Here is a 23,022-nt window from a genome sequence, read left to right as displayed (position 1 = left end):
TTGTTCATGAAACAGTTTATTTGGTGATTATTGACTTACAGCATACATAGGCATGTTAAACAAATAGACCAGACACATTTGCTTCTTTCTCGTTTTTCTATCGTAAACGTTTGTCCAGATCATTTATATCACTGATACCATTATAATAACCCACGGATTTTAAACAGTGCAACATGACCAATGTTAAATTCTACCGCCTGACAACCAACAGATGTTGTAAAGCCAGTAGTTTGTTAGGCTGTGGCCTTTACAAGACAGTGATCTTAACAGGTGTCAAACAACGATGATAACTTTAACAAGTATTGGCAAGTTCCGGTTCCGGTACTGATGCTGATCTCTGACAGCGACTGTCAGTGATGACATAGATTTCGGCCATACGTTAACAAAGTGCAAACCAGGGAGTATTATTATTATTATTATTAATGTCAAACGTAAAATAGATCCGTATTATGTGTTGAGGCGTGAACATTAGGTATATGCGAATGTTAATATAAATATATACATCATGTCTTCATCACACAATTTGTTTTCTTTAGCTCTTCAGAATAACACAATCTCCATTTAAATCGATTCCAACCAAACTTTTGTCTTCGCCAACTTTCAATTCGACACGACTGATTTTGTTGAGGGGGTTTTTATTGGGCAATGTTCCTTTCAGTACGACGCTCTGGGCGTTGCCGTCCTCGTCGGAGATGACTAGACCCAGTGTGTTGGCATCCACCTGTTTTGGATTTCCATTGAGGAAGTAATCTACGAATCCTTTAATGTGAAAAGAATGAGATATATCAAAGCAGGAAGTCAAAGAATTAGTCTACAAGGACCGAACCGGAGAGTTCGTACACACAGAATACATTTAGGTATATCAATATAAGGATGAACACAAAGATACATTGACATAAATAGCCTTATACAGAAACTGTGTTCCACAGAGAAAATAATAATAAGTAATAACATATATGACAATGTTAGAACAGAAACATTATTTAAAATGGCTTTATAAAGTATACCTGAGTGAATAGTCACAATGTAACTCCACCTTTACAGGTCTACATGTGTAAAGACTGCTCAGATTTTACTTCCTACTTTCGATTTTGCAAACATATGAACCTTAGGATCTAATTAGAACTGTGTTGATTACTAAATAATTCATTCCGGTGTTTAAATCTAGTGTATATTTATATACGTAAATCTCTAAAAACCATCTCAACGGCCTTAGGAATTAATTTCCTGTCGTACATTACAGGATGGTACTGTTCCTCAGTCGTCGTTCGACACTTCCGGTCCTACTGTATGCGATACTTACTGTCTCCCCGGTTGGAGGAAGTCACTTCCTGTCCTTTATTACAAGATATGTCACATCTCTTTAGTCGTCGTTCGACACTTCCGGTCCTACCTTATGCAATACTTACTGTCTTTCTGGTCAGAGGAAGTCACTTCCTGTCTTACTGAATATCATACGTAGCATATCCACGTCAATAAACTTATGCTTCCCGTCATACTGTATGCGATACTTACCGTCTTCCTGGTCGCTGGACACCATTTCTTGTCTTATTTCGTACGAAACTTACTGTTCCGGTGCCGGACCACTTTATACAATACTTAAGGTTTCCCTCGTCGTTGGAGGACACTTCCGGTCCTCCTTCATGCGATACTTACCGTCTCCACGTTCGCCGGAAGACACCTCTTGCCAGACTTCTGGAAGCAAGCTGTCAATCAAACCGTCCATACTGATTCCTTAAAAAAAAAAAAAAAAACAGGGTTCAATTAATCTGAAAATTGAAATGTTTTGCTCAATAAAGTACATCATTAAAAAAAATCAACTTTGAAGGTAATCTCAAACATCAACATGCAGGGACAAAGTGTTACGCCTCAATTAACAAAGAAAACAGATCAAGATCAGTATTATGTCATAACGATCGCGGCTGAGGTTTAATATGATCCGGAATAGCGGAGTCCCCAACGACAGAATTATTGACGATGCCTTATGGATGAAAATCAAGTATTTACATATAGACACAGACATATTTTAGTTCTGTCGATCTTATGGGTATAGAGTCCTTGAACAAAACAATTAGATTTCTGGTAATCCCCTCTACAAGAACATACAGTTTTACAATGTACCCCATCACCATACCGAATCGTACTACCATCACCATGCCATGTCAATATTATACTTTACAAAATTATGTCTACAGTTAACATATCTAATCCTATCATCGAAATATTTGATAGATATAATATGCAGTTTCTTTGAGAATGTGAAACTTTGCCTCGGTAGAACCTTTGATACTATAATATCTATGATTCGATACTGTGTAACAATGACGTGCGTTTTTTGTACTGGGTGGGCATGGAGAGGGTCATCCCCTGTGTGTGTTTAATATGTATGTTCTTGTCATATAGTGTGGATAAATTTCAAATGGAAAAGTTAAATGTGGTCGTGCTGACTTTTACATCTATTTCGGAATGGTATCTTACAAAATCCTTTTTATCTAAAACGCGACAAAAATAAAGACGAAAAAACACACACATACAAAAGGACTTAGTCCTCTTTGTCAAAATCAAGAAAATATCGTCATTTTAGCAAAGTTTTAATTCACATACAAAATCTTTGGAACGAGGACACGTGATCAGAAAGGGTAAGTGGATTCTACTTCTCTGACGATATCAGTCATGCAGATCTTTACTAATGAAATGATTAACAACAGCAAAACCACAAAAATTGCGTTATTGAGAAAAAGTCATTAATCATAATCCAATCTCGGCATCAATACCTCCAAACATAGCTAGATCATTAAATCGGAAGAATTCTCGAGTTCTTTTTAATTAACAAGAACAGATTTACTGACAGAATGGTGTTCACCACGTGTTTCCCTCACATGTGTTAGTGAGGAAGTGTGGTGAAGAAGATGACAGTGAATGCATTTCCAAGATGTCACAAGATGTAAGAAATGTTGGAATGCATCTTTTTTAGAAAAGTGTTTGGTTGTATGATAACTTGCACATCAGACACATTTGTGTTCATACCACACACAATACAGATTACACGCATACTCAGCATTATATATTGTGGTGGCTACTGTTCACTAAAAGCTGTGAAGTGCCTTTGTTGGATGGTGATTAGTCTCGCCTACATAAGAGTTATTATTTACTGGCGATCATTGAAAACCTCTGTGTGTGATGTTTATTTTTGATTTTCCACTCCGTAAACCATCATACCCCATTCTCACATTAAAGAGACTTCGTTCTCTTGGTATGAAAGATTTCTTTTCTAAGAAAGGTGAACAGTAGTGCAAATATATGGTTGAAGCTATAACGAAGCAGATTTCGTGTCTTTTATTCCCTCTTAAAATGACAATGTAGTATATCTCAATGGCGGCTATAATTACCTCCCTTTAGCAATGACAGTTATGGAGTATATTTTAATGGCGGCTTTAATCACCTCCCCTTTGCAATGACAATTAAGGAGTGTGTTTTAATGGCGGCTATAATTACCTCCCCTTTACAATGACAATTATTGAGTATATTTTAAGGGCGGCTACGATTACCTCCCCTCCTTACAATGACTATGGGGAGTATTTCATTGGCGGCTATGATTACCTCCCCTCCTTACAATGACTATGAAGTATATCTTTAAAAGGCAATTGTGGTTATCTACTTTTATTTGACTTATTTATGACAGCATTTTCAAATTCAAAGCCTTTCACTTTCGATGTACAAATCTGTCAATTACATATACATGTACGAGGGCTAAATCGAAGTTTCAAAGTAACCTTTCATGAATTGGTTCCTGTTAAAGCAAGCTGCCAATGACTAGGTCGACATCTGGCTTTATAAGATGAGAACTCCACATTAATCGATTATTTGCTGGTACCGTTGTGCTATCTCGAATTACTTATTATGTTGTATAGAAATGTCTATACGAAACAGAGAATTCAATCTCCTAGATACGTATTAAATGGGCGAAAATGTCTAGAAAGTTTAAAAAAAGAATCTTTCGTAATTTCTAATCAAATAAAAGAGATGTCAATCTCGCTGTCTGAGACACAAACAAAACAACAAACGGTAGTCTTACTGAGTCGTTCTCAATACACCCCTAATATAGCCATCCTGATAACGTGTATCAAAGAAAATATATTGTCTTCATTAATTGACTTCGGTACTGAAAATGAAATTTGTTTGTTTTCTTTGTTTTTGTTTTCCATGTCAACAGAAATAAAGACCTTGACTTGAACAATTATGTAGAACAAATTAACTTTAAAAAATCATTCACGAATGCTTTCTGTCTAAATAGCCATTTTATAGTACTCAACACAGGTAAAATCTTACGTAAATACTGGCTGTTTTTATAGCCATTTCTTTTGTGCTCAACACAGGTAAAATCTTACGTAAATACTGGCTGTCTTTATAGCCATTTCTTTTGTGCTCAACACAGGTAAAATCTTACGTAAATACTGGCTGTCTTTATAGCCATTTCTTTTGTGCTCAACACAGGTAAAATCTTACACTAATACTGCCTTTCTAAATATCAGTTTTTATAATACTCAGCACAGGTAAAATCTTACACTTTTACTGCCTTTCTGAATAGTAATTTTTATAATACTCAGCACAGGTAAAATCTTACACTAATACTGCCTTTCTAAATAGCAGTTTTTTAATACTCGGCACAGGTAAAATCTTACACTTATACTGCCTTTCTGAATAGTAATTTTTATAATACTCAGCACAGGTAAAATCTTACACTAATACTGCCTTTCTAAATAGCAGTTTTATAATACTCGGCACAGGTAAAATCTTACACTTATACTGCCTTTCTGAATAGTAATTTTTATAATACTCAGCACAGGTAAAATCTTACACTAATACTGCCTTTCTAAATAGCAGTTTTTATAATACTCAGCACAGGTAAAATCTTACACTAATACTGCCTTTCTAAATAGCAGTTTTATAATACTCGGCACAGGTAAAATCTTACACTAATACTGCCTTTCTAAATAGCAGTTTTTATAATACTCAGCACAGGTAAAATCTTACACTAATACTGCCTTTCTAAATAGCAGTTTTTATAATACTCAGCACAGGTAAAATCTTACACTAATACTGCCTTTCTAAATAGCAGTTTTTATAATACTCAGCACAGGTAAAATCTTACACTAATACTGCCTTTCTAAATAGCAGTTTTTATAATACTCAGCACAGGTAAAATCTTACATTAATATTGCCTGTCTATATAGCCATTTTTATAGTACTTGACACACCAGAAGTACCCAACAATGAAGAAAAATTATGTGTACAAGTACATGTTGTATGTTCGAATGTCAGAGAAAATGATATTCTAATTTGCAATTACTGGTTATTTATCAAAGTAACGGCATTTTTTTCGTATAATTGCAGGTTTTATTCTCTTAAACGAGAATGTTCAGCTTCCTTGCAAAAAGCATCAATATCAGTAAAACCCAGTCTCGATGTGGTATAATTAAAAACGTTTGGAGGTATTCCCGAATTACTGAAGTCATCTTATAACATTAACATAATTCAATAAGAAAACTATCGCTGATAATGAATCTAAAATGGTATCAGACTCCTTAACGCCCCTGTTGATAGTGACAGCTGCTCTCTGACACGCCCCTGTAGTTATGTATCGTATAGTTCTCAGGATACAATAGTGTACAGGGGCATTTCGTTATATCTTATAATGCTACTTTAACCCAAAGATAGTCACTAAAAAATGTCCATTATCACATGTATAGGCATATATGTTTCATTACACCACCAACTTAACACATCACACAGCCTACATATACATACGCATCTGTTTAATGGTAGTTTAAGACGCCCTGATGTCACTAGATTTGTTCTATTTAAACAACGATACCATCAAATGGGGATAACCTATGGCGTTAGATATTTATGAACACAAAGACATCGGCGATGTTAACGAAAGGATGTCGGAGAAGGTTCAATGTATCTGTATTGTTATTATCACTATAGTTGTTTTTCAGAAAGACAACGTGATATGCAGTAAGCTAGAAACCCTGATCGTTAATAATACGTTGATCTACACACAATCTCCACAGGACCAATGTCCGAGTATTGCTAGAAATCTACTCAAAACCCCATCTGTTAAGGGTACGGCGAGCTTATTACGGATGGAAAATACACCACGAATCCTTGGTATGTTGAATCAATGTAGTTAACAGGTACAAGTAACTTTCTTCATCCATTCATTCACAAGGACAAGATTTTGCTTGAACATTTTATTTATAGGTTTTGTGGTAAGATTTTCTGCCGAAGCGGGAGCGAGGAAACGCATAGTTACCACCAACACTGTTTACTCCCTAAAGACACACTGCTTGAAGATACATTATTTTAATCACAATATAAACCATTTTATCAATGAAAACTTATTACAGTGTGGTTTTACATAGTTTACATGGATTCCTTCATCCAGCTTTATTCAAATAAAGACCTAAACGACTTCCGGTCTAATTCCTCGTATATCAATTCATTTGTAAACTTTAAATCATTACCTCATTCGTAGTAGGCTACATTTATTGTCTAAACTTTACCTCATTCGTAGTAGGCTACACTTATTGTCTAAACATTACCTCTTTCGTAGTAGGCTACACTTTTTCCATAAATTAACCACATTCGTAGTAGGTAATACTAATTATCTAAACTTACCTCATTCATAATGTCTAAACATTGACTCGTTTGATGTAGACTATATTTATTGTTTAAGTCTTACCTCATTCTTAGTAGGTTCTACTTCTTGACTAAATGTTACCTCCTTCGTAGAAGGTTGTACTTATTGCCTAAACATTAACTCATTCATAGTAGGATGTAAGAATGTACTTATGCCCTAAATGTATTCCCTGTGACGTCATCAACTGCGTATCTCTCATTGATTCCCCAAAAAAAACAAACAAAAAAACAAATCTCATTTGTAGTTATATCGCCATTAACCTCACCGTTCACGTAGACATTGCCAAAAATGTTGTGAGTACACTATTGTTTGTCATTAACGGATAAAAAATCCAGATAGTTAAATATCTCATTTCTCATGTTATGTAACAATGATTGCTCGATAGGCAGGCCCCCTGTTTACAATTAAAACTTTTATTATAAATACGGAGAATACCTACTTCCATATACCTGTATATTGAATTATAAAGATACTGTTATCACGAGGTAAAAAGATAACAGATCAAACATGCAGCATCCCCGTCCTTTTTAGGGCGGGGCGATTTGTTCGGGACATCCGAACGCAATCATGAATTACACAAGACAAATGTACGGGTAATATGATTGGCGTACACGATATGAGCAAAATCAGACGTCCCGTAAACGCATGTGGTAGGGAGAAAATTGCTTGGTTTATTTCTCTCTGATATGACGAGCTTTGCCAGATTGCATGCTGGGAGGCACGTGCGTTGAGTAATCGACTAATTATGTCGGTAATTACTCATTGTAAACTTAGACCATTGCATGCTGCTTATGCAGTGTCTGGAATTGCAGAGATAAAATATCCTTCCGCATAACCGAGAATTTCTCCATCTGGTCTACAAAAACAAACGGAAAGTCGGTTATTTCTGTGTTGTTTACTTAATGTACTGTAACCACGTGGCAATTGTTCTATAACGAAAAACACTGCTATCATACTGCCAATAATTATGTTCGGTAGGCGATATCTGAAGCATAGCCCGTTTAACGGGAATCACAAAGTAGACAATGAAACAAGATGTTAATGTCACCTCGCTACAGATAGGTTTAATCATCCCTCACTTAACATGGACGAATAAGATAACACTCTTTCCATCGAATACGACAGATATTTCGACCGACAGTCAGTAATACAAGTATTGTCTGTATTGTATTCTCACATCCATAGTCCTAAATGTAAAAACTGCCTACAGTTGAAAAACATCAGACAGTTAGCATGAAATATCAAACCAACATACAAATCCATGCTTCGGTTTTGTGTTTTAATAATATTCTACCGTGAGAAACAGTGGTCGCTTCAGTAATATACGTCATTATGAACGTGTAGACTGCTTTCCCGATTGATTACTGCTGATTCCCAGCGGTGTTGTTGCAGTCTCACACACGTCTAGGTGTTATGATTATTACACGAACAAGAAAGCCCATGTAGATATACAGAGTTTCGGGACATTTAACTTTAACTATTGAACATCAGTACACTTAGGTAGTCAGGGGTTCCTACCGGTAACGTACAATTGTGTTAGTCTACATATCACATTGATTTTCTTTTGTTCGGTTTTAGGTGTTAGGTACTTTAAAATGTTTCCCAATCACAAAAGAACCGTTACCATACTGCTTACCCAGTATGTACCTGTTAAAATGTTTCCCAATCACAACAGAACCGTTACCATACTGCTACACCAATCTGTACCTGTTAAAATGTTTCCCAATCACAACAGAACCGTTACCATACTGCTGCCCCAATATGTACCTGTTAAAATGTTTCCCAATCACAACAGAACCGTTACCACAATGCTACCCAAATCTGTACCTGTTAAAATGTTTCCCAATCACAACAGAACCGTTACCATACTGCTTACCCAATATGTACCTGTTAAAATGTTTCCCAATCACAACAGAACCGTTACCACACTGCTACACCAATCTGTACCTGTTAAAATGTTTCCCAATCACAACAGAACCGTTACTTTACTGCTGCCCAAATCTGTACCGGTTAAAATGTTTCCCAATCACAACAGAACCGTTACCATACTGCTTACCCAATCTGTACCTGTTAAAATGTTTCCCAATCACAACAGAACCGTTACAATACTGTTACCCCAATCTGTACATGATAAACTGTTTCCCAATCACAACAGAACCGTTACCATACTGCTTACCCAATATGTACCTGTTAAAATGTTTCCCAATCACAACAGAGCCGTTACAATACTGTTACCCCAATCTGTACATGATAAAATGTTTCCCAATCACAACAGAGCCGTTACAATACTGTTACCCCAATCTGTACCTGTTAAAATGTTTCCCAATCACAACAGAACCGTTACCATACTGCTACACCAATCTGTACCTGTTAAAATGTTTCCCAATCACAACAGAACCGTTACCATACTGCTTACCCAATATGTACCTGTTAAAATGTTTCCCAATCACAACAGAACCGTTACCATACTGCTTACCCAATATGTACCTGTTAAAATGTTTCCCAATCACAACAGAACCGTTACCACACTGCTACACCAATCTGTACCTGTTAAAATGTTTCCCAATCACAACAGAACCGTTACCATACTGCTACACCAATATGTACCTGTTAAAATGTTTCCCAATCACAACAGAACCGTTACCATACTGCTATACCAATCTGTACCTGTTGAAATGTTTCCCAGTCACAACAGAACCGTTACCATGCTGCTAACCCAATATGTACATGTTAAAATGCTTCCCAATCACAACAGAACCGTTACCATGCTGCTAACCCAATCTGTACCGGTTAAAACGTTTCCAATCACAACAGAACCGTTACCATACTGCTATACCAATCTGTACCTGTTGAAATGTTTCCCAGTCACGGCAGAACCGTTACCATGCTGCTAACCCAATATGTACATGTTAAAATGCTTCCCAATCACAACAGAACCGTTACCATGCTGCTAACCCAATCTGTACCGGTTAAAACGTTTCCAATCACAACAGAACCGTTACCATACTGCTGTCATGTAATTGTTATCACTCTGTATCTTTCAAGTTGTGTTTCCCAATGAAGTCTGTGATCATGTCTTTGATGTGATGTTCAGAAGATCTTTTGTATTCTATAAATGTCTTGAAGTTAGCAGATATCTTACAGTTAAACTCTAGGCACTGAATCTTTGTCAACTGTCTCGATAAATAAAGCAGCCTTCCATTAAAACGGAAATAGATATCTCACCAGGTGGATAAATGTTTCTCGTAGTTACGCATATACAATGTAGTAAGTTTAAGTAAACAGTAAACAGATCATCCGGTTAAAGTCTTAGGTTTTAATGGACGGGACTAGCCGTAGGTTGGTGGAAACAGCGCACGGGTCACTACGCTGACATTTAATCAGATATATAATGGACGCAGGCTATAAGTCTCTATATCCATATCAATAAAAGTGACATAGAATTACAACTTATATGGTGACATCAAATAGCAATGTATCAAATATTAGAATCGATAAAAAAGATATTCGTCAAGTTTGCAATGCTCATCGAGTCTTATTTTGAACTGCTTAACGTTAACTGAGTATATTACATGTTGTGGGAGACCGTTCCATATATCTATGATGCGGTAGCTAAAGAAGTTTTTCCGAAGATCAGTGTTTTTTAATAGTATACAAGAATGTCCTCTTGTTTTGCCGTTTCTGACATATAAGACACAATGAGGGGTCCCTAAGGTGATATAAAAGGCATAATGACGGGTCCCTAGAGTGGTATATGAGACACACTGACGGGTCCCTAATGTGATATATAAGACACAATGACGGGTCCCTAAGGTGATATAAAAGGCATAATGACGGATCCCTAGAGTGGTATATGAGACACACTGACGGGTCCCTAATGTGACATATAAGACACAATGACGGGTCCCTAAGGTGATATAAATGGCATAATGACGGGTCCCTAGAGTGGTATATGAGACACACTGACGGGTCCCTAATGTGGCATATAAGACACAATGACGGGTCCCTAAGGTGATATAAAAGACATAGTGACGTGTCTACAGTGTGACATGCGAGACCCAATAACGAGTCTGCAGTGTGACAGAAGAGGCACAATAGTGGGGCCCAAGTTTGACATATAAGACACAATGAGGGGTCCATGGTCTGACAGAAGAAGCACAATGGTGGGTCCCAAGTTTGACATATAAGACACAATGACGGGTCCTAAAGGTTATATACGAGAAACCTAATACCTTAACCTGTATACACTTTCTATTGCAAAACATGAAATGTTGCATGGTTACCCTTTGTCGTTAGACATTGCTATTTAAAGATTACAATGTTCCTGTCTGTGATATGAAGATCCTTTAGCGGAAAGCACTTCTTGTTTAATGTATATATTATTGACATTTGCTGGGAAATGATACTGTCGGAAACAATACCATTATCTTTCACAGTTAATGACTGTGCCAACGAATTGTCTTTATGCTCATGTTTTATATGAGATGAAAATCTCGTGTATTCTTGTGACATGAGGATCTATGCGTCGAACGACTTCTACCAGGCGGAAAAGTATAATTATGATACCGCAGAATCTGCAGCTTTATTGTAGAATAAGATCTGTGTTAAAATGATGACTTTGTTTGAAGTGAAATTCTTAACATGTTCATGGGCCAAATCTGTTTTGAAATATTGCCAATGATTTTCAAGTTTTAATTTAGAGGTTTGTATCTCAGATAGCTGTAACGACTGGCGGGGTATATAAGCGGAAAACGATGAAAGTAAGTCGCACAAAATGCATTTGAAACACTAATTGGCAAAACGTAAAATATTTGCTTTAAAATGCTTTAGAGCAATTGAAAATAATTCAATTTTAATTCACAAACTATTTGATCGTTGTTGTCTGAAGTGAATGCACGTGATTGAACTATGTAAAGCTGATCTGTGTCTGTAAGCCACACTATGGGATTTATTCATTTAAAATGGCGTTTAAATAACACTTTTATAGACAACAGTTAATGGTAGGTGATTATCCAAACAGGGTAATTAACAAATACGACGGAGTTGGCCTTGAATATCTAAATGATATGTTTACCGATTTCTGCTTGTATTCCTCCGCTGTAACTTTGTGACATAATGTGAAGGAGCTATTAACAAGTTTAGGCAAGGCACTCAAACTCGAGATCAATCTGGCGCTACTTAAGACAGAGAAAATACAAGATTACAACTTCCTGTTCAGTGCCGAGATACACGAACTGAGATTACGTCACGTGTTCCAGAGCAATTCTGGGGATGTGCCAGTGATATAAGTATAAATTATACAAAATATACATTTAAACTTAGTGTACATGTAGGACGGATGCTGTGGCAAAACCGCTATCTTTACTATTTGTCAGAGCATTTAATCCATAACACCAGGTGTCGATACTTATCGCCATTACGAATCATCGTGTCCCAGCGAGAGGTATGTTTAATAGTTACGTAAACAAGATCATGATGGCGGGATAACAATCAATTCCGTTTTGTCATCCAACATGTCTAACGCTAATCGACATCAAAATAACTCTGTATTGAGTGTATCTTATGTGAATTTAATCGCTTTAGCGTGTTCTGTAAATCACTGTATTATGATTCCGTCATCATCTTCTCGATACGGAGTAGGGGATGGAATAAAAAGTAAATTCCACCATCTACATATACACGCCTACATTACGTCTTATAAGGGACGTTTGGTACACTGGATATCAAATTTCTCACCGAGAAAAGTAAGGTCGCTGATAACTTTCGGATTATTGCTGAAGATTCGTTTTTTACTTTAGAACGCAAGAATGCGTCAATCACCTGCAACATCAATTCAAACCAAAAGTTTGCTTACAAGAACCTGTGTTATTTAAACGAGAGCAATCATCAGATATTTCATGAATTTAAGTAGAAGACGCTTACCTTCCGAATCACCTGATACCACTGTAATATTACAATATTTTCCGTGTAAATCATACTTAGTCTAATACAATTTGAGCTTGATTTTTTAGATCTATTTGTCACGTCGATATTTTCTGTCTTTCGTGGTATAATCATGTAAACATGAGGTGCTGGTAGTTGGCTTATTTGTACATCTGGCAAAGTCAATTAAGTATATCAAAAAATAAACGAGACAAATGACATTATATATAACGCAAATGATTGATAGCACATGTACCACGTACACCCATATTGACGCCAACTGTTTAGTGGTAATTCCATATGACTTGTCCGATAAACCGATGGTTTTATTTTCGCGCATTACGTTTTGGCATTCTGTTGTAGTGATGTTAATGGAGATACCCATCAACACACACGAGGGGTGAGACAGATACACGTGTACTTGTCCAAACTAACATCGTCATAAGCATCACCACCAGAGAGCCTTGACCGTTCAACCTTACAACTGTCTTTGGTAACACTACAAAGTGAGAAATAGAACATTTTCCTAAACTAGATTATACTAGATTGTACTTTTAATTCTAAAAATAATTAGGATGTGTTTACGAAGTCCAGAAATTGAAACATTTACAGGGTGATATCTAATTTCTAAATGACTAAATTATTACATATACGTGGTATAAATTTTGTATATCAAACTTTTACGACTACTAACAGGTGATTTCACAAACAACAAAATTCTCCCAAATCAAAAAAGAAGGAAAATATATTGATGAAATGTTACATCCAGGTGGGGTTGAATAACAGACCAAATAAGAGGACATGTTATGAATATTCCTACATCACAACTGGTGTTCTTTTGTGAAATACACTCTAGTTGTGAATTTGGTAGAATGTTTTGTCTGCTTAATATGAAAAAAATAATTCTGTGATTATAAATTAAAAGTCGACAAAAGACATATTCCGTGAGACACTTTATATGAATTTGATTTATATTCAAAACATGGACACATCATGCCGTATTATGGTTTCACACGTGTAGTGAATCGTCGAAATTGAACACGATATGCTAGGCCTTGTCCTATGAACAGATTTAAAGTCAATAGAACATGTAGCATATTTTACTCTTAGGCACAATAAGAAAATGCATTGAAATGCTCATAAAGTTACGTTTTAGAACATCTGCACCAGATAAAACCCCATCCAGTGATTGGTACTAAAATTAACGTGTCAAATATTTTTTATTTCTTTTATTGTGTGTTAAGTGATGTCCTGTTAATGTTTTCATTGTCTGACTAACAGCAATTGTACAAAACATGCATGTGTATTGTCGGTGGAAACACAGTATTACAAAAAGTAGACAGTGGCTATTGACTTCAACAAGCGTGTTTATCTTCATTTGATTGATAGACAATTAGCGGTACGTACCGATAACGTGCGGAATGCAGTAAAACATGTATGTTATGAGGAAGTTAATGCGGTGTGGTAAAAATGCTTAGAATATGAAGACCCAAGAGCGGCGATATTGGGTTTGACTTTAAGTTGGCACGAGTTACACACAAAGACAAGACAATACCGATATTTCAACAAAATTTTTCTTCAAAATAAAAAAAGACAGTGAGGAATATCTACAAAAGAAACGATTACAAAGAGAGTCCTACGGAGACCCCTGACAAGTGCCAGTAGAATGACACCATGTGACGTCAATATTCCCCTTGTTTATCTCGGCACCTACCTCCGAATCTAACGGTTATCGAACACACTGGAACCTCTTGGTCAAGACGAGCATAGAACGCATCGAAGTTCATTTCGCAAAACGACAAAGAAGACCAGCTCCGAACGCACCTTACGTCATTACGTCATTGCACAAAGAAGACGACTATCTCAACGTAATCATAATGACGACTTTTGCACGGGAATCGTAAAAGTAGGTGCGGTAGGGGGGGGGGCATAGAATATCGAATGAACTGGGACAAGTTCACACCATTAATTGTAGAAACAAAATGTGTACTCTGTGTATCTAGAAATAATTAGTTGTAACTGAATTAGAACCATATTTCGCTTATTTCATAGTCGCATGGACTATTGTCAATGTGTGTTTTATGTCCAGAAAAAGCCCTGACGTAAATTGCTATTCGTCGTGGCGAAATCACTTAAATTAGATAGAGATTCGGGAACTCGAAAAGGTATGTAAAAGTTGCTCTCACGTGCTCTCACGAAAAACAAGTCAGCACAGAAAGGGCCATTGTGAGAGAAAATCAAACGTTCTTACAAAAGAGACATTTTCAGAAGCGTATAATCAAGGTTAATCAAAAGACCTACACAAGGCCAATCTAGATACATATATTGTTTAGAGTAGATACTACCTACATAACTTTTGTTAGATATGTTTGGTTAGTGATATCCCAGGATTTGACATGGTAGATACGAGCTTGCTGGAGCTTCATCAGAGCCTGTAAGTCGTCAGTGTAATAAGGAACTGGTGTCTACATCAGAGAGAACCATATAAACAAACTTCAATACTTAGCAGCGAGCTTGTTGTCAAGGGTAGAGAGGGTATGATAATTTGCAAACAACGTTCTTGTACTTGTAACACCGATCCACGTATGTAGAGCGTTTTGGGAATCTAGATTTATACAGGGTCAATTACTTAGGTTAGTTGCGGGTCCGATGTCCATGTAATTACCACAAGAAGCTGGTTCGTGTGGCGAGGAAATCCTATAGCGCAGTTACAGACCCATCTTCTCTTTGAAGTATGGTTTAGCTTGGCGACTCTCAACACACAGAGTACACCGCTGCTAGCATGCCAATATGTTCCTTCCCAAGATGTATCTTGTTCGGTTGTAACGAGAGGTGGTAGAACAATACGGAACAACGACAATCTTCGTGCGGTCTGACTAAGCAAATAAAAGTGTGTTATTATGAATATACTTGTCAAAACCTGTTAAGGGACAGAAATGTCTTGTAATACAAAAGTTGAATTTCATGACTACCCGATAACTAACTAATTATAATTCAAATCAAATCAAATCAAGTTATATAAAGATATTTATCATTTTTGTAATATCAATTACCGAATCGTTTTAGTGTAAATGTGTACTGGTACTCTCTAACAGATAAAGACACGCTTTGATACACCAGGTGGCATTGTACAATATGATCATCAGTGTGGATAACCAAAGTTTGCTTTAAACTCTTCAGATTAATAGATAAGAAATACCCTGAGGTAAAAATATATTGGATTCGATATAAGCACGATTTGCTACTTTGTTTGACATACGGCTCATGCGCAAAAGATCAAATTGATCCAGCTGACAACATCCGTATGCCGTGGTCAACGGTGGATAAGGAACACGTGCATTTGTTTTCGTAAAAAGGAAAGCGATACACGTCGCGCTCCATCATATGTTGCTTATCAGGGGATCTCGAGGAATTCTGGGTCAGATGTTAATACCGTCAGTTCAAACAGTTGGTGAATCTGTGATGGCTTAATGGGAATGTTTCGTAAGGCGGGATCCGGATTTATACCTTGCGTATGGCAGCATTTCCAAGCCATTTTGCGTCGTACCAACATCACTTAATACGCAATTAATCCATGTATAACCAGGCGTATTACATATACTACACATTCGTTTTAGGATGTCGTGCGAGTATGTGGTATCGCATGATAACATAAATGAATGGCTCGTCCAGCTGGGTATTTATCTTATACAGTTCTCTACATCGTATGGTCTTAAACCAAAAATATATAGATAGAACATGAACATTACATGTATGATTGATACCTCAGATTAGTAAGTTCGAAAAGGAAAAATGGGGAATTATCTCTTATTTAGAAGCGAAGAGGGGATATATTTTTTTTTCTTTTAGAAAATTGTGAAGGAATAAAGAAGGAATGAAAAATCGGTCCAAAAGGTTGTAACTTCCAACTTAAAAAAATGGAGGATTCGTACTTTGGGGATCAAAGAATTTGCAGGATTTAATAAGATTGGCGTGCGGAACGGGCGGATCAACATCGATCGGGAATTGTATAGGACATAATTCAATCATACTTCAAAAAAGTGAGCAGTATTCTTAATGGTTATGTGCAGTATTTTAATGGTTATGTGCAGTATTTTAATGGTTATGAACAGTATTTTAATGTTATGAGCAGTATTTTAATGGTTATGAACAGTATTTTCAATGCTTACATTAGTAGTATATTTCTCGTCTTGATTGATAAGGTCATCGTTTATCACAATGATAAATTCATACACAGTCTGAATAGAAGAACAGGGCAATGTTATCAATCCCTAATAGATACAAATCCTCCGAATAGACACAATAAGTACTGACGGTTTCTGTTATTTGTTGAAAACATTATATGATGCAGCTATCTTGGAGAACGCACCTAACTTCTAAGTACAGAGAAAAATAATAAAAACATCAAAATTGGGTATTATGATAAGTCACTCCAGCAGTCTATACTTCTATCAGTTAGAATGATAAAAGAAACAGATTTGTTTACGATTAATGAGGATCATTCGATGTAAAAATCCAATCATTTCTGTTAATTTGAAATGCATTAATTATTAACATTTAATGGACAAGATCTGTGTTAGTACAACTGATGCCAGTGTATGCTAGAGTGATATTTGACCTCGGTTATGTATACCAAAGCACGTGCTCTTGATTTAGGACGTGTCTTATTTGGTAGACCAAACTAACTCCTATTTGTTCAGTAAGTGATCCCTACATTTGCCTGCATTAGCATTCATAACTTCGACGTAAAACGACTTGGTTGCATTGCCCAATCTTCTGTTTTCTTTCTTTCGCTCCAGTTACTCCGTTCTGGATCAAATGTGATAGCTTTTCCGTTTTCACAAACAGAGATTTATTACAAAACAAAACCCTAGTGTAAACAAGTGTGTGTAATAGAGGTCCATGATGATGAGAATACCTCAGAAGTAGATATTTCTCACAACTACAGCGTATTTACTTATACATACTTTGGGTAATGAAGACACGTCCGTACAATGTACCGGTAATGACAGGATGGACTAGTGTTTTATGCATTAACAGTCAATGTTTCAATATATGAACATGACTTTGTATGATATGTAAACTCTCTTTTTCATAAAACACTGCTTTAGCAGCAAGTCCATGAACTGGTGTCGACATCCTGATAAATATCCTTAAAGATAAAAAAAAAACGTCCCACAGTTTTATTTGTAATTTCATATCCGTGATAAATTATATTTATTTTGTCGGAAATGAACGTTTAATGAAATCAGTGTCAGTATACGACCATATAATTTTCACTCATTAAACTGAGTAAGGGTACATGTATATCTATCAGTTTTGAGCTCACAACCAATCATCTGTCCTCACTTTCAACAATATACAATACATCTCTCTTCTAATTCTCAGCGCACTATCAGCTCTCTACTTATAAACAATCCTCTACCTTTCCCTCTGCTAACTTTATACCATTTCTAACCTTTTTACTGTCGCTATGCATTTTAACCCCTATGCTTACATACTACTAATAGTGTATGTGAAATGTATTCGTTTCGTGTGAGAAGCCCTCACAAGCCAAAGCCTAGGTTAATTTCTTCGGATGTAACACAAATGTATGTTCGCGAAGTTAATTACGCGCGAAATAAGACAATTGTACAGCATATACACGGTTGTGTTAAAAGGTATGCGAGAAGGATTCTTGGTATATATGTATGTTATTAACTGCGAGACACGTATAAAATGTTTATCGTGGTAATGAATACAATACGTGCTCTGTAATTAAGGAGATGCGAAGTGTTGTACCTTGTTATCGGTGATATACCGCAAGTAACAACGACTTATTTCTCATCAATACTTTTAAATGGAAACTTCGCCAAAGATAATCTAAAGATTCCATTAGCCGTGGACAAACATGCTGTGATGATGTGGGACTGCAAACAATACTGATAAATGACAGCCTGCTTTTCATGAATGTAGCTGGTCGTAAACTTGTTATAACAGGAGAATAGCCAACATGTAGAGTAGTCGTTATAGTCAACGAAGCTTTAGCTACAACGGGTTCTGTAACTGAAACAGCCATTGTTTGGTAAAGACGGTATAGGACTGAAACAGATGAAAGAAAACTGTAATGTCCCTTCTACCAATATACAAATAGTTGTATTACACAATAGCAAATAGCTTAAACACGTTGTCATGACAGCCAATTAGGAATACATATATTGGTAAGTGATGGCATCGAAAGTTTTCATCCTCGTTAGAAGACAATGCGGTGACGTAATTCCCTTTTTTTCTGGTTTTAATTGTCGAAGGTTTTACGATTCGCAGCAGCCAATGTTACGTGTTGATTCCACAAACGAGAATAATTCCCTATGTAATTGATTCCTTTGTATGTTTTGATTGCGAAACATTAAGTCCATTCTGTTTTTATTTTCGGCTTTGATGTTCATTGACAAAAAAAATCGGTTGTGGCAGTGCTTCTATTTCATATCAACCAACAACGTTAATGTACGGGGAGAGCAAGACAATCATAACAATGTTCTGAATGCCAGTATTCAACATCTCAATTTTCATGTTGTTGTTGTTTTATATGATAGTCGGAAAATACCCACAAAAAAAGTATAAACCTTCCATTTTAAATGTACTCTTCTAAAAATAATTACAGCTTAAGACATTGTCTCCGTGAATGAAATCCCTCGCCAAAGAGGTTCGCACAGGGCTTTAACAAACGCTTTGGCAATTGTTGAGAGGTTCTATTACTATTGCCTGTCAATGTTTCTGGATTTGACCCTGCACGAGACGTTGGTTAGTACTACCCATTATGTGTTACACCTAATGACGTCATCTACCGTCATCTTTGATAGCCTCGGTCTGGTACTTCGATAGCTTCGGCCTGATACATAGTAGTCCCGGTTAATTTGGAACATCATGCTTGCTATCCGATAAACGCCAATGGACTGCGGGGTGTGACCTGTACTATCATCTATTTTAGCCAACATCTTTATTCCATCACCAAGACCACACGGTTTCGCCGTTAGGGACTCAGAAATAACAGTTGTCAAGCATAAAATATCTCCTGGTATGCCAGTCATGAACAGCGCATAGTAACAGAAGAGGAATGACCTCCATGGCAGGAAAGGACTCCTATCTAAGTTTTGCAAGAGAGGTTACAAATTACAGTATGGGATTGGGCCATGCGAGAGGGTATGGACGCTGGCTAAATTGAACAGTTTCATTTACAATTAGTAGGGTATTGGTAGATGATACCACCTTTTTGTCATGGTTTTGCTGTCTGTGATGTAACTTTGTTGTAATGTAGCCATTGTATCACATAGAGTAGGTTCCTTGCGGGGACTTGTTTAAAGTGCATCTTGTGTAGCGTTTAGAGATGTACAAGGTTAAGTACAACAGATGTATATGTTATATAATGTTCTATAATTGACCCTCTCCTTCCACCTCACACACACTTAGATAAATATGTAGTGTATGTAGTAATCAGTATGGCATAAGCTACCCCCACCACATCTCGCACCACGCCCCCCCCCCCCCCCCCCCCCCTCAAATCTCGCACCACGCCCCCGACCAAATGTGGTTCATTTTACTCCATAACATCACAGTATCAGTGTCTACGTAATTACATTTCGGTGGCCTTTGGTCAAGATAAAGGACATCTTTGAGCACTGCTTGCTCAATGACACATACATCCATCAATAGATTTAGTTCAGATTTACGCCAGACCACCAAGATCAACATTTTGGTATTTATATAAAAGAAAGCCAAAGTCACCGTTCAAACAATAGTTTATACATGATTAGTGTAAATGTCGTTCATACGGAACAACGATTTTACAAGATCGAACGATAATGATGATGACATGGTGACGATACAACATATAACCATAGGGTAATGATTTACTAACTTATGACAAGAATATTGTTTGAATCTGTTACACTAAAAGTTTGGAACTGTTCAGTGAAAATAGTCAAAAATGCGGAATCAGATTTTTACATGCGTGTTTTAGCGTTTTTCACGCTCGAAAGCATTGCGCTGAGACATGATAACGTTGATTGTTTTTTCTTAATGCTGATGGTGATTATTATGGATGCGTGAATTTATCATTGTGCCAATCATCTAAACGTGATTTTGCGCGAAAAAAGTAAGTTTATGGTATCAATAAGGCGGAAAATTGAAAATGGGATTAAAGAAAGTTGAAAGATTTTTATTGTGAGTTCAGATGGGATTCAACGTCCCCATAATAGGTATTGTCATGTGATAACGACGCTAACAAGGGTATCACTAAACCAGAACTAGCATTAATTACAGCTGTCCGTGAAAATAGCCGCTAAATGATTAGGTATGCACTTTATAAAGATGCAGATCGTTCACAATGTGCCATGAAGCTATTTCATACACCTATATAGGCTAAACACGACATACAACCTTGTTTTCTTCAGATGTTTATTAGCACAAGAGAAGAATGTGTCATTTTTTTAGTTTATACATAAGATAAATCGGATGAAAGAATATTTTGTAGATGTGCTTGTATACGGTTTTCAGACGTCGATATGAGATAGTTGGCGTTCTTACAATTTATAATACCACATAATATTGTGCCACCTACGAAGTTCAATTAATACGAATTATAGGTTTTGTACGTCTTCCAGATTTCTCAAACGGTTTGGATGCCATTTAAATTGAGAATTTGTTTTAAGTATTTGGGCTCTAAACATGTGTTCATTAGTTCTTTGGGAAAAACATGCATCAAGTAGCTTTTACGAGGGACGAACAATAACTGGAGTGTTATTGTGGATGTATGCGCATTTATTTAGAGAAAAATAATTTCTTGCATAATTAGACTTGTTTCAAACATACAACCATGCTTTCAAGAGGCTCTTTTACCATTTCAAGGATCAGAGTGAATAATTCCTCTCTGTTTACAACAAATTCTTTTCAGATGGATCTGTTGATTAGGGTCTACAATTACCACAATATCAAAGGCACTTTGTATAGGTAAAGGAAACCACACCCTTCTCGATGCTCCGAGCACGTGTCGATTCAGCTTCGATAGGACTAAAGAATGTGGGGTAAAATTACTTAAATACCATATAGTCTGGTGGATTCACCTCGCGAAAAGCCGTATTTTATAATCGGCACATTTCCGTACTTTTTTTACTCAATTTCATGCCAAAATATGAGAAAAGAACTAACGATGCTTAAAAATCACACTTAACTGTTAGAATTGTTAGCGTCTTCTTTAATGCACTCGCCACGTAAATCTAGGTAAACTTGAATAATGTCAGGTTTTCAAAGTAAAAACCGAATCAAGGATAATGAAACCACACGTATACTAACGTCGCTTGAGGAGACAGATATTTGACCGGCGGTATGGCACAGGATAAAAATGAAAAAAGAACACTTATTATGCGATGATGGCTATTTTTAAGTAAGCATATTGTTTCCGATTATTTCTGACGTCATTAAGAGGCCAGCTGAGATATAACATTACGGAATGAGATTCGTAATTGATGACTCATCGGTACATAATGTGCGTACCTGAAATCAAGGATTAATTACATCCTATCAAATATTCCTCTCAGTTTTAATCAAGATGTCTCATTGTGTATAGGATTTATATAAGATATCGTATGGAGAATGACCTTTACCGATAAAACGATCTACCTATTGGACAGAGGGTTCCAGTAAGACGGTAAAAAACGCTTCAGATAAAAAAAAATACGTATCGGATTTACTGCTAGTCACGCTTACGAAACGATGCTATATTTTCAGGTAAAGGACGCTCACGCGACATTAGAAAAATAGCGTACAGAGTAGATGTAGTTTAACCAATTTTGTGATTAAATTGTGAGGAAGGAGATTCATTCTGAAAACTGATCTATATACCTGATTTATCATCAGTGCTATGTTATAGTTTTACTTAGTACAGACAATACTAACTATCAGAAGAGAAAAATTAGTCGGTATATCATAAAGTTTTTCACTGGGAGGTTATCAATTTGTTGTAATCATGCTACATTATAGATGTTATGTACACCCAATTGATGTAAAAGTACTTACGTTCGGCTGCAAGAGAGGACTTAGGCCGGTCAAGGTGTTGATGGAAAATGAGCCACTTAGATATATCCCTTCAGTGTATACAAACCGGGGAGGGAGCGCACCAATATATATGGGCACTGGGCCGTGTCCATTTCATTCATACGCGCACGCGCGTACCGTTTTCGATCTGTGTTGCCTTAATAGAACGAGTTGCTCAGCCTTGCCGTTATATCTGTGACTTGGTGTACTTTGATACTCTGATCAAGTAAATGTTTATTACCATTATACAAAACAATCGGGCGGGATAATGTTAACATATAAACAAACAGTTATTTATAATGAAAATATTGACAAAAATACATGTT

General features: G+C 36.6%; 1 protein-coding gene across 1 annotated transcript; it reads right to left on the bottom strand.

Moving 5' to 3' along the window:
* LOC132563315 (uncharacterized) lies at positions 1-22,783 on the bottom strand. The gene is made up of 3 exons (XM_060228074.1): positions 22,679-22,783; positions 1,657-1,734; positions 1-759 (listed from the first exon to the last, which is right to left on the bottom strand). Exons 2-3 carry the CDS (start codon positions 1,724-1,726, stop codon positions 533-535), a joined length of 297 nt encoding a protein of 98 aa, XP_060084057.1. The 5' UTR covers positions 1,727-1,734; positions 22,679-22,783; the 3' UTR covers positions 1-532.
* Between the last annotated feature and the right edge of the window lie 239 nt (positions 22,784-23,022).

This window comes from Ylistrum balloti, unplaced genomic scaffold (genome assembly GCF_031769215.1).
Source record: "Ylistrum balloti isolate Yb309-2 unplaced genomic scaffold, AGI_CSIRO_Ybal_v1 Utg371680, whole genome shotgun sequence".
Classification (NCBI taxonomy): Eukaryota; Metazoa; Mollusca; class Bivalvia; order Pectinida; family Pectinidae; genus Ylistrum; species Ylistrum balloti.
Note: the sequence above shows the minus strand (reverse complement) of the source record. Positions and strands in the feature narration are given on the sequence as shown.